At 51.0% G+C, this 12,343-nt stretch overlaps 1 protein-coding gene across 1 annotated transcript; it reads left to right on the top strand.

The window, feature by feature from the left end:
• The first annotated feature begins 1,380 nt into the window (after positions 1–1,380).
• On the top strand, positions 1,381–11,727 carry LOC125170004 (keratin, type II cytoskeletal 73). Its single transcript, XM_047866043.1, has 9 exons — positions 1,381–1,827; positions 3,319–3,533; positions 4,330–4,390; positions 5,262–5,357; positions 6,075–6,239; positions 8,731–8,856; positions 9,255–9,475; positions 10,667–10,701; positions 11,471–11,727. Exons 1-9 carry the CDS (start codon positions 1,381–1,383, stop codon positions 11,725–11,727), a joined length of 1,623 nt encoding a protein of 540 aa, XP_047721999.1.
• The last annotated feature ends 616 nt before the right edge of the window (positions 11,728–12,343 follow it).

Below are 12,343 nucleotides of genomic sequence, written 5' to 3'. Positions count from 1 at the left end.
AAAGAGAAGGGGAGGTTGAATTTGGCAATTGCTTGGTTCTACAGTAGAGACATAACATGGGCGTATTATAATATATAATTCAGAAGAGGGCTAGAGTATCTGGACAGAAGTAGAAAAGAGGGATTGGTAAACTGTTCATTCAAGCACTCTGGCTGCTAAAATAACTGCATTTTTATGGAGGATATTATATACTGTGAATATACTTGGGATTTGGGAACAATGAAACATTTGGGTCACATACTTTGGTGTTGTCAAGGCTCTAATGAAATGTCAGTGTCTGTCCTCACCCCTAGAATTGTGAGCTAGGCTTCTGTCTTACAAATTTATGACCCCAGAACCTAACACAGTAACTGGGACAGAGTCAGCCCTTAACAGAGGGCTGTTATGGGATGGATGGATGAATGAATGGGTAAGTCAGTGGGCAGGTGGACAGACAGATGGACAAATATGGCCTTCATAGCTCTGTATGTAGGGTCAGAAGACCAGACCAGGGACTCTCAAAGTGAAGGCTTTCATTTTGTTGGGTGTTTGCATCCTCTGGGATTCATACAAAGAAAGAGCTCATGAAATGTTTGCAATCCTCAGTTCTCTGAGCCTCAGTTTTCCCATTTGTGAAATGTGGGTTATCATACTCCTCCCCAAGCTGACTGAGTGGACTCAGTGAGATTCAGTGTGCAAGGAGCTCTTTTAATGCTGTAAAGTGCTTTACTAGTGTTGGCTATTGTGAATTGTAGCAATGCCATTATTTCAAGGTCAAGGGTGGGATGGCGGGAACGCACAGCAACAAAGAAGCCTGACTGCACAGGGGAGCATATGACCTGCCTGGGAGGGCACAGCAGAGGCCCTGGATTCGTAGTGGGTCAGCCTTGAGAACTGTCTCCAGGAGCCCTGGGAAGCCAGGCCACAAAGCCTTTTCTTAACCACATAAAAGCAGCTCAGTCAGGGTCCCTGATCTGATGCCGGTAGAGCTGTGAGATCTCTCACAGATGACTCTGTCAATTAAAGGTCTTCCTCTGCGCCCCGGCAATCCAGCCTCCCCACTCCCTGGGAAAGGGCAACCGAGGCTGTGACAAATCTCCCAGCCAAGATCTTTCTAGGGATAATTTGGTTAGGCTAATTATCCCATGTTAATTAGATAAGACTCAAATTACATGAGCAAGACATGCAAACCCAGCACTTTGGGGATTTTCAAGTTATTTGCCTGGTGTCTCTGATTTTGCTAGGAGAAAATGATTTTTTGCTCCCAGGCAAACTAAACCCTCAAATTAGGGCAGTGGTTCCTTCCTGAGCCTTATAAAGGGTGAGCCTGAGACTGTAGGCTCATGAATTGCGTCTCAGCTAAGGGTTAGCGTATTATTCCATCTCTCTGGCCTCCCCAGCATGAACCGCCAGTTCACCTACAAGTCGGGGGCTGCCGCCAAGGGGGGCTTCAGCGGCTGCTCAGCAGTGCTCTCAGGGGGCAGCTCGTCCTCCTATCAGGCAGGGGGCAAAGGGCTCAGTGGGGGCTTCGGAAGCCGGAGCCTCTACAGCCTGGGGGGTACCCGGAGCATCTCACTCAACATGGCCAGTGGCAGTGGGCGGGCAGGGGGCTATGGGTTTGGTCGAAACCGGGCCAGTGGCTTTGCTGGCAGCATGTTTGGCAGTGTGGCCCTTGGGCCTGTGTGTCCAACTGTGTGCCCTCCAGGAGGCATCCACCAGGTCACTGTCAACAAGAACCTCCTGGCCCCCCTCAACGTGGAGCTGGACCCTGAGATCCAGAAAGTGCGCAGCCAAGAGCGGGAGCAGATCAAGGCTCTGAACAACAAGTTTGCCTCCTTCATCGACAAGGTGGGTCTCTTTGGAGCAAGCCAGGCATAGACCCCCTTCCTTCTTCTACTTCTGCTGCCCTCAGGTGGCTTTCTATCTGAGACAGGCACCTCCCCAAGATGCAGACACAGCAAGAACTGAGTAGGGAGGAACTGGACCAACCTGGACGTCAGGACTGAGGGTGGGGGTGGACAGAGGGGCAGGAAGAGCCAGGGAGCTTGATTTGGGAATGTTCCCAAGAAGCAGGGCAAGTGGCCTCAGAGTTGAGAAGTAGGAGAATGACAGTTTATGAAACTAGGAAGCCAAAGGAGAGGCTCATGGCAGCCGAGGATTTCTATAAAGCCATGAGACCCAATTTCTCTTCTCATGGGACCCAGAGCAGCTCAGATCCTGGTTGAAAGATGGACTCATAGACTATAATACACCCAATCTAAGGGGGAAGGCAGATGGGGAGGAGCAATGTACTAGAGCAGTGGTCCTCAAAAGTGCTCCCTGAACCAGCAGCATCAGCATCATCTGGGCACCTGTAGAAATGAACATTCTCAGGCTCCAACTCATACCTACTGAATCGCAAGCTCTGGCAGTGGGGTCCAGGAGCCCCCAGGTGATGTTGATGGCCACTTGAGTTTGAGAACCCCTGAGGAAAAAAGGGGTAGCAGGGCCTTGAGAAATAGAGACTTCCTGAGCTCAGGGGAGCAGGGGAAGCTCACCAAGGGTGGCAGTGAGTAGGGTGGCAAAGTGTGAATAGGAGTTCACTGGATGGACGTGGGGAAAAGAAACCTAGAGAGAGGGAGAAGTCCCGTGTAGCATGGTAGGACTTGTTTGAAGAATGGGGAGAACTTGCCTTTGTGTGAGTATTGGGTGAGTGGTGGAGGAGGGGGAGGAGGGGTGGGCACACGGTGAAGAGCACAGGGAGGAATTTGGACTGGACTCTGCAGGTGATGTGGAACCATCGGACCATTTTGAATAAGGGAATGGTATGGTATTTGTAAGCTACAGCTTGAGAATGCTGGTTCTTCCCCCAGATTAATGCTCTGAGACCAGAGAGTTGGACATGAAAGCAACATGGGAGGGCCCAAGATCCCCAGTCAACTGAGTGCTTGCCTCTGGCTGGGCTGGGAGATGCCATGATGGAGGAGACAGAGAGCAGGCAGAGCACAGTCCAGGCTACCTGGCCCTGAGCAGAGGTGCCCAAGAGTGCGAAGGCCAGTACAAGGCCAGCTTACACATCTAGGGACTTGGCTGCCCATGGACACAGGTCCCTGCAGATTTAGACATTTACTAGTGGTAAATAAAGATGATGAGCCCCTGCCCAATATCAGAGGCTGTCCCCACAAAGAGAACCTCAGTCAGACAAAGGGCCCTGGATGGGGAAGGGTGTGAGGGACATTTTCTAAGTCTGGAGGCCTACGCTTTAAGCTAATGTAGTGTAGGACGACATAACCACAGCCCAGGAAAGGAAACCCCACAGGCCCTCCCTATTGACAGAGTGCCTGTTGATTTGGGTCCCAGGTGCGGTTCCTGGAACAGCAGAACCAGGTGCTGGAGACCAAGTGGGAGCTGCTACAGCAGCTGGACCTGAACAACTGCAAGAACAACCTGGAGCCCATCCTCGAGGGCTACATCAGCAACCTGCGGAAGCAGCTGGAGACGCTGTCCGGGGACAGGGTGCGGCTGGACTCGGAGCTGCGGAGCATGCGGGACGTGGTGGAGGACTACAAGAAGAGGTGAGCAGGACCCCATGCCTGGGCTGGCTGGCCTGCCAGAGCTGGGCTTTCCCAGCAGGCACTGGGACACTTGCTCAGGGGCACTGATCTTGGGTGACAGTGCCCCGTCCTGAGTTCCCCTGCCTTGGCAAGATGAGGGCCCTCTCTGGGTGACTGGGCAGTCTGGACAGTGGATAGTCAGTCTCTCAGGCAGTGGTAGGGCTGTTCTTGCAAGTGGCCACCTCCTTGGCACACTCCCTTCTGCTTCCCACTTGAGAAAGCCTCTCAGCTCCTAAGCTCGCTCAGAGGTCCCCCAAATTTCCAGGAACCACCCCTTCCCCAAACCAGCAAGTCAGGGAGGTGGAGTTTCTCTCATTGTCTTCAGGTCCTGGACATTTGGGCCATGCTCCTTCTTCCTGTCCGGGACAGTTCTAGGTTCCTTTAGATTCACACTTTGGGATGGGGTGAGGTTACTAGCAAGGTGTCAGGCAGCTGGAGTGACGCAAGAATCATGGCTACAAGGGATAGCAGCATGTTCCTGTGATTTGGACACTGAATGGGAGGAGGAAAAACCTAGTTACTCCCCAGGCATCAGGGGGAATCCAGACCCAAAATCATCTGGTCCCCTGACCTGGGAGGGAGTTACTTTCAAACCCTGTCTACAGCGCTGGCCACATAGTCCTAGTGAGTGGGACAGATTTGCAAAGATGTAGAATAATAGTTGCTAAAAGATACATAGAGTGGACACCTCTTTTCTGTTTTTGTGATGAGAACACACACACACACATACCTTGCTCATGTTATGCTTTTCCTATAGGTATGAGGAGGAAATTAACAAGCGCACAACTGCCGAGAATGAATTTGTGGTGCTTAAGAAGGTGAGGAGGAGGTGCATATATATGCCTGTCACCTGGCGGTGGGGCATGGAGGGCGGGGGAGGTAACAGAGAGGAAACTGAGGTCTGTGCTCCTTGTAGAACGGCCAGGATCTGAAGTGCCAGAAGAAGATGGAAGGATGTGTTGCTTGGGATATCTTGGGACACCTAGATGTTTACCTAGAATACATTACCTTGTCAGCTTTAAAAAAAAAGTTTTTTTTAACGTTTATTTATTATTGAGAGACAGAAAGAGAGCATGAGCAGGGGAGGGACAGAGAGAGGAGGAAACACAGAAGCCAAGGCAGGCTCCAGGCTCCGAGCTGTCAGCACAGAGCCCGATGCAGGGCTCGAACCCACCAACTGCGGGATCATGACCTCAGCCAAAGTCGGACGCCCAACCAACTGAGCCACCCAGGCACCCCTACCTTGTCAGCTTTTTATATTTGGCATCGATGGGTGGGAGTCCAGATATGGATAGCCAATGTCCAAGTTATGTCCACTTTGGCTTGGGGAACAGGATGTGCTTTGGGGAGGGCTGCACGCTTACCTTCAGGCTCTGCCTGTCTCCGGCAAAGTGCTGTGGCTGCCTTGGGCTCTGACTGCCAAATGACCCCCTATAGGAGATATCTTTCCCTCCCGTAGCCTCTCTTTGAGAAATAGGGGGAGGAACAGGATTCCATCTTGGATGGGGGCAGATGATTTCCAGAGGCTCGCAGTGAGTCTTGGGTGGAAGTTATGTTCCTGCCCTCTGAGGCCTCACTCCATTCCCGGGGGCAGCTCATCTCAGTGTTGGTGCTTGGGTGTCAGTTCCTGGGAGAGCACTTTCTGGGCTTGAAGAAGGGCGATATCAGGGGGTCTCTGGATTCCTTTAGGATGTGGATGCGGCTTACATGAGCAAGGTGGAACTGCAGGCCAAAGTGGATGCTCTGGATGGAGAGATCAAATTCTTCAAATGTCTGTATGAAGGGGTAAGTCTCCATCCCCCAGCCCCATCCCTAACTCTCTCTTCTGGAAGACAGACATGTGAATGAGTGGTTACTCGTTCCTTGTAACTTTAAGAACCCAGGGGATCTCCAGCATTTGGATGCTGGGGGGCATGTAGATCAAAGGAAAGCATGACATCTATCCTGTTGCCTTCAAATGATGTGGACCATCAGTCCCAGCCTGGGACTCCCAGTCACAGTCTCACATCTTTGAGGAAGCCATGGGTCCTTGATACACTGATGTTCAGCTAAGGATATTCTCATTTCTGCCTGTCTTCTGTCTGCCACTTGGGGTGTCTCCCTGGGTCTTGAACAGGAATCTCTAGGGATAAATGTGGGGGAGTCCTCACACCCTTTCTCCTACCTCTGATCATCTGGCTTAAAGCCCGATCCTGTTGGCCAAGCATATGTGGGCTCCTGTGTCCTTAGTGTCTCTTGTGTGGTGGCCAGGCTGTTTCTCCTCTATATTTTCGACTCCTGACCTGTTTCAAGTGACAGATAGATGGACTGTTTTCTTCTTGGGCTGCTTCCAACTCATTCAGCAGTTTTCAGATGTGGTACTGAAACATCTGGGCTGGGGGGCTTTGGAGAATACAGCTTGTCTCTACTTGGGAGGCTCTAGGGGCTCTCTATGAAAGGGTCATCACCTTGGCCTTCCTCCATCCACAAATGGCATTTCATGTTTCCTTCCTTCCCATGTAGGAGATTGCTCAGATCCAGTCCCACATCAGTGACACATCTGTCATCCTGTCCATGGACAACAACCGGAACCTGGACCTGGACAGCATCATCACTGAGGTCCGCGCCCAGTATGAGGAAATAGCCCTGAAGAGCAAGGCCGAGGCTGAGGCCCTGTACCAGACCAAGGTGGGCTGAACACCTCCTCAGAGTCCATGGCCCACCATGGTCCACACATTTGTCGGGAGCATGGCACTGTCCTGGGTTCTGGGGTACTCCCAAAGGGAGGAGAAGATGAAGCTCTTGGACTGATCCACAAAGACTGGGGCAGCCATTGACAGACACCCATTGCTGAGTGCAAATGAATGTGGCATAAACAGAGTCCTGGATGCTGGGGAGACAGAGGTTAGGGGACCAACTGGGACAGGTCAGTACTGACTTCCTGAAGGCTGAGGGGTTTGAACTGAGTCTGAGAGGGAGGAAAACATGGGTAGTTAGCATCTCAACTCTTCCATTAATTACAATAAATTAGGGGGTCTCTTGAATGTCATCTGAGATCAGGTAATTCCTACCTTTCATTCAAGTCCAATTACAAGGATAAAGGGGGAGTATGATCTTAACTCCTTTAATGGGTCGTGGGTGGGGAAATGATTCTTTAGATAATTTAGTTTCTCAGATCAGATGGCAACTTCCTAATTGTTCCATGCTATTTATCGGGTTCCTTCCCAGGGGAAATTCACACACTTAGGACCTTATCTTATCTCTCCCCCTGCCTCCTTGCTACCATAGGGACAGAAAGATGTGGTCAGCAGGGTTGGGAGGAAGAGAGGGAGGTCCAGGCAACAACACAGGCCAGGGCTCCTTGATAAGTGTTCAAACCCAAGTTTCCAGTTCCCAAGTCCCTCCACGTGACTGTTGCAAGCCAGTTTCAGGGACGGCCATGTGGCCCAGGCACTCTGGATTGTCAGTGGCCAGTGCTTAACCCCAAACTCCTTCCAGAGGAAGTATGGGGTTATCCATATCTGCAAGTCTCCAATTGGAGCTAAGCCCTTACTGACCAGAGTTTCATTAGTGTAGTTCTAGCAACAGAATTAGAAGGGCTTCTTCTTCTTCCCCTTTCAAAGATGAAGAAGGCAGGGATCAGGGCATTTAGGTAATTTGCCAAGGTCACTTAGCTGGGAATAAATGGAGCTGGATTTGAATCTAGATGACTGACTACAAATTCCACAGTGTTCAGACAAAAGATCAGGACATGACTCTGTTGAGAAACATTTATAGTGACAACTTAGGATGGGCCAGGAACAGAGTGGAGAAGGACACTGGTCTGTTTGCTTCAGAAGGAGCCTGCTTGGTGTCAGAACTTAGGGAATTAGTGCCTCCCTCCCTGTCCATTTGTAGGGAGGGCCATCCTCCTCACATAGCCTTGCAGAGAAGCAGGGAAAGACCACCTGTTCTGCCCCAGTGTTTATCATCCCAAGATTAGTACCAAAGATAAAACACAGGAACATAGTGAGAAGCCTCTTTGTCTTCCAGGGGACCTGGCATTTTTAAGAGGAATCCTGACTCTAGGGCCTTGTTAGGGTCAGATATGACAACCCATAAGGCCAAGCACCAGTTACACAGAGAGAAGCAGTGTGCAGTCACCAGAGTTCTGAGTGTCACACTTTTCCAAGTTTCTCATAAGCCAGATTCTGGGGTAGAACTAAAATATTCTCTATTGACTGTTCAGTGGATGACATCAAGGCGGGAGTGATCCCAAACTAGTAGATGACCTCAAATTCATGGCTAGTGGTGTTAGACTAGCAGAATATACCAACACACACGTGTGCGTACACGCACGCGCGCGCGCACACACACACACACACACACACACACACACACACAATGTTCCTCCATTCCCAGAAACAGTTCCAGTAGCCCACGGCCCAGCTGGGCTATAAATGGCAGGAAGTCACAGAGAATACAGGTCCCTGTCATCCAGTCATGCTAAGTCTGATGGGGAAGACACAGAAAGGTGTGCTTATAGTACAGTGTGGTAAGATCTATGAACTGGAGTGGTAGGAACTACGGAACCCGAAGTACACCCAATCAAGGAAGATCAAGGAAGGCCTTCCGGAGGAAGCTGATCTGCTTTGGCTGAGTTGGAACTAGCTAGGGAAAAAGGGAAAATGGATGAGAAAGGGTTTTCCAGGTGGAGGTAGAGCCTCATGCAAAGTCTCAGAGACTTCAGAGCACAGGGACATTTAGGGAACAGTTCAGCACAAGTGTAGAGGCAGATGGGCAGGGGTAGCGAAAGATGAGTCTGGAGAGACTGGTGGATGCAAATCTCAAAGCACCTTGATGCCATGCTCATGGTTTGAATTTGACCTTGACTTTGAAGGGCTATCAGTAGAGCAGTGTCATAGTTGGAGTTGTATGTTATATGGTTGCAGTATGGAGAGGAGAAGACTTTCAACAGTCCTTATGGCCAAATGTAACCATCAGTGAGAGAACTGTGCTTAAGACAAACAAATAAATCCCGTGAACAGATAGATGTTTGAGTGGGGGGCTGTTGACAGGCCTGGTGAAGTTGGGGACCCCTACCCACCTCTGTCACACTCTGAAGGCAAAGGCATGGTCTGCCAGGCTGAGCTCTACCAGGCCTGGGTCAAGGTCTCTGATTTGCCCCCTGTCCTTCTAGTTCCAGGAGCTCCAGCTAGTAGCTGGCCGGCATGGGGATGACCTCAAGCACACCAAGAATGAGATCTCCGAACTGACTCGGCTTATCCAAAGGCTGCGCTCAGAGATTGAGAGTGTGAAGAAGCAGGTGAAGGGGCTTTGGAGGTTCCTGGCTCACTCTCCAGGGAGGTGTGAATGGTCTATCACACATACTCCCCCAGGTCTCTCTCCTACTCTACATCCTTCATCTCAGAACCCACTTTCTCAGGTGGAGCCCGTGATCTCATCCTCCACACTTACCTCCCATCTGAAATCTGGAACAATTGGAAAGGTCTTTTCAGAAAGCCAAGTGGCTAAGAGTAAGAATCTCCCCTGACCCAGTTGAGGGGACTCTATCTATCACCATGGATGTGGCTTTGCTGTAGGAATTGGGGCCAGACAGAGGAGGGTCCGACCACAGTCAGCACATGGAGGATGAGGAGTGAAGTGAGGCTTGGAGTGCCTGCCCTTAGAACTCAGGGGAAAATGCTACCTCCTGTCCCGCAGTGCTCTAACCTGGAGATGGCCATCGCCGATGCCGAGCAGCGGGGCGACAGTGCCCTGAAGGACGCCTGGGCCAAGCTGGACGAGCTGGAGGCCGCCCTGCACCAGGCCAAGGAGGAGCTGGCCCGGATGCTGCGGGAGTACCAGGAGCTCATGAGCACGAAGCTGGCCCTGGACGTGGAGATCGCCACCTACCGCAAGCTGCTGGAGGGCGAGGAGTGCAGGTGGGGGGCGGGGAGGGTCTTAGAGCTGGAAGAACTTTTGGACTTTTCTGACTCAGTTTCCCAGAGTGCGGGGGAGGTTGCTGGAGTGGCTGGAGATGCTTTTCAGGTCATGACAAACAGCTTTTAAACAGCATCTGGTCAGTCAATGAGACAGCAATCTCCTTTATAGTTTTCCTGCCAGTCTCCAGACCACAACAGGGAGAAAGTCTCAGGATGGTTCTGTTGTGTCTTTAACACCGCTCGGACCCTTGCAAATATCCCTATAAGTAAAGAGATACTAGATCCTAGGTTCAGAGCCTTGGGAAGGCAACAATATCTAGCCCTAAAGTTTTAAACTGCTTTATTTTCATTATATTTATTTTTACTGCTACTGGTTTTTTTTAATCCTTTTTGATCAGGTAGTGTTGGTTTTCTATTTACCCTGGTGAAGGAAAATGTCTTAAAACAATTTTTTTAAATTTATTTATTGAGAAAGAGAGAGTGAGCGAGCATGTGAGTAGGGGAGGGGCAGAAAAAGAGGGAGAGAGAACCTCAAGCAGGCTCCACACTGTCAGTGCAGAGCCCGATGTGGAGTTTCACCTCACAAAACCATGAGATACGATCTGAGCCAAAGCCAAGAGTTGGACGCTTAACAGACTGAGCCACCCAGGAGCCCCATAAAACTTCTTGTTAAGAGAAATGCATTTTTTTTGGTATAAAAGGCAGAGTCCATGAAAAATACTAAGTATGTAATGGTGTGAGTCGTACAGGTTCATAGCACGTCAGAGTGAGGTACATAAAACACTGACATGTGAAAAGCTTGCTCTGAGTGCCATTGTAGTGCTGAGACCAGCAGAGGAGAAGTTACTGGTCCTAAAATCAGACGGTTATTTCCTTAGGGGCACCTTCTGATGCTAGCATTTCCACACGTGTATTTATTCAGGCAGTAGCCTCCCAGGAATGAAGACATGGGATAAAGAGAAACCCAGAGGAGGGGCCCTGAGAGGTGCTGTTGTTGGGGCCCATGTCTGATGTGGGAAGGGTAGACTGGGGGGCCGGGCAGAGCAGAGACATGCAGGTGCAATGATGACATCTGGCCAGTTGGAGGGGTTCGTGGAGGCTGGGCTCATGTGGCTGATGATCTCAAGCTGCGGTGTGGGGAACTTGGATTCCAAGCGTTGGAGACTTACCTCCCCTTTTCTCTCTGCACAGGATGTCTGGAGAACACACCAATTCTGTGAGCATTTGTGAGTATTTCATGCCTCTGGGGGAATATTTGTAGCCCATTAATGAACACAGAGGAAATGGGTGCCTGCCTCCGGGCCCCCATGGGCTCTGCCTGGTAGATCACCTGGTCACAACCCCCTTCCTCGCTAAGACCTGTTCCCTCTTCCGCCGTGGAGCTCCCACTGACAGCTTCCCGTCACAATCTGATATTTCACATGGGCCCCTTCCCCAGAGATCTCACCTATGCTGGGACAAAACTCTCAGCCCACCCTCTTCTGCCTCCCCCGTCCCACGACAGCTCTCCTGCATGATGGAAGCTGTGAGCAGCAAGAGCCCACCTCCTCACTGAGAGCAGAGACCTGTGCTCAGGCACGCTGTGCACGACCAGTGTGAGTGCTGGCTCCACAGCGGTCAGCCTGGTCTCCTAAGACGGGCCAGCAAACCTTCCCGAAATCAAGCAATCCGGAAGTTCTTTGAAAAAAATTAAGAGCATATTCTAAAGTTAAATGAGAGCCCTACTGGCTTATGTGATGCTTCAGGGGACACTCTTGGTACTCCTGTTTGTTCAGAGAAGGAGAACACGCCCAATTTGGGGATCCTGTGGGATCTGGGCTAGTTTTTCCAGTGCCTGAGCTGCTCAGGAATTGAGCATATATCCTTAGAGTCCACAGTTGACGTGAAGCGTTTGCTTAAGAGGGAGACATTTAAGCTAGTTGCAGGTGGGAGATTGACTTGGTGTCACCCCTGTCCTGGGACATACACTTATCACTCCTCCCTCCACCCCCACAGCAGTCATCAGCAGCACGGTGGCCGGGACCACGGGCACAGGAGCTGGCTTTGGTTTCAGCGGTTCTGGCACCTTTGGTTACCGGCCCAGCTCTGTCTCGGGGGGCTACGGCATGCTGTCCGGGGGCTGTGTCACTGGCAGTGGGAACTGTGGCCCCCGCGGGGAGGCCAAAACCAGGCTGGGCAGTGCAAGCGAATTCAAGGACGCCCAGGGGAAGACATCAGCTCTGAGCTCCCCCACCAAGAAAACCACAAGATAAAGTGAAAGTGTATTTCCCCACTGTCCACCTCACCCTGGTTTCCTCTGGACTCCCTTCTCCAGGACACTCCTGCATCACATTTATCATTGTCTCCTTCTTGCTTTTCCTTGCCACTGACATTCCCTCTCTTCTACCTCCTGCCTTAGTCTTCCTTCGTTCAGAATCTGGATTCTAGCCCATCCTGCTGCCTCCATACTAAGAGACTCCCTAACTCAGGCTACCCTTCCTGAAGCATTGCCAAGGATGAAGACCCAGATCTTTCCCTGGCCCGCACAGCCCCTTGCAGAGAAAGGTCTCTCTCAGCAGTCCCCCCTGCCACAGCCTGGCCTTAGGGAGTTATTTGGCCACATGCTGCCTGGGTTCATGAGATTACAGGGCCACCGACAGACCCACAAAGACTGTCTCCTGTTACAGCAACAGCAGCTCAGGCAAAACACTAGGTTATGGGTTCTATCTTGCGTGGCCCCTACACGTTTACAGAGCTGGGAGTAGCCCTGGAGATTGGTCTTATCCATGAAGGGATTTGTGCCTTCAATATGTGAGTTCCTGTCCTCGTTCAGGTTTTACCTCTCTAATTCCCGAATCTCACCAATAAACTTAATAAAACTCATGCAGG

Source organism: Prionailurus viverrinus, chromosome B4 (assembly GCF_022837055.1).
Source record: "Prionailurus viverrinus isolate Anna chromosome B4, UM_Priviv_1.0, whole genome shotgun sequence".
Taxonomy (NCBI): domain Eukaryota; kingdom Metazoa; phylum Chordata; class Mammalia; order Carnivora; family Felidae; genus Prionailurus; species Prionailurus viverrinus.
This window is presented reverse-complemented; position numbering and strand designations above follow the sequence as displayed.

Bases quoted from the DNA above. Each gene is read 5' to 3' on its own strand.
- LOC125170004 (XM_047866043.1), top strand. From the start codon at position 1,381: ATGAACCGCCAGTTCACCTACAAGTCGGGGGCTGCCGCCAAGGGGGGC. The intron at 6,240-8,730 runs GTGGGCTGAACA...CTGTCCTTCTAG, and splicing joins AGGCCCTGTACCAGACCAAG to TTCCAGGAGCTCCAGCTAGT. The intron at 8,857-9,254 runs GTGAAGGGGCTT...CCTGTCCCGCAG, and splicing joins TTGAGAGTGTGAAGAAGCAG to TGCTCTAACCTGGAGATGGC.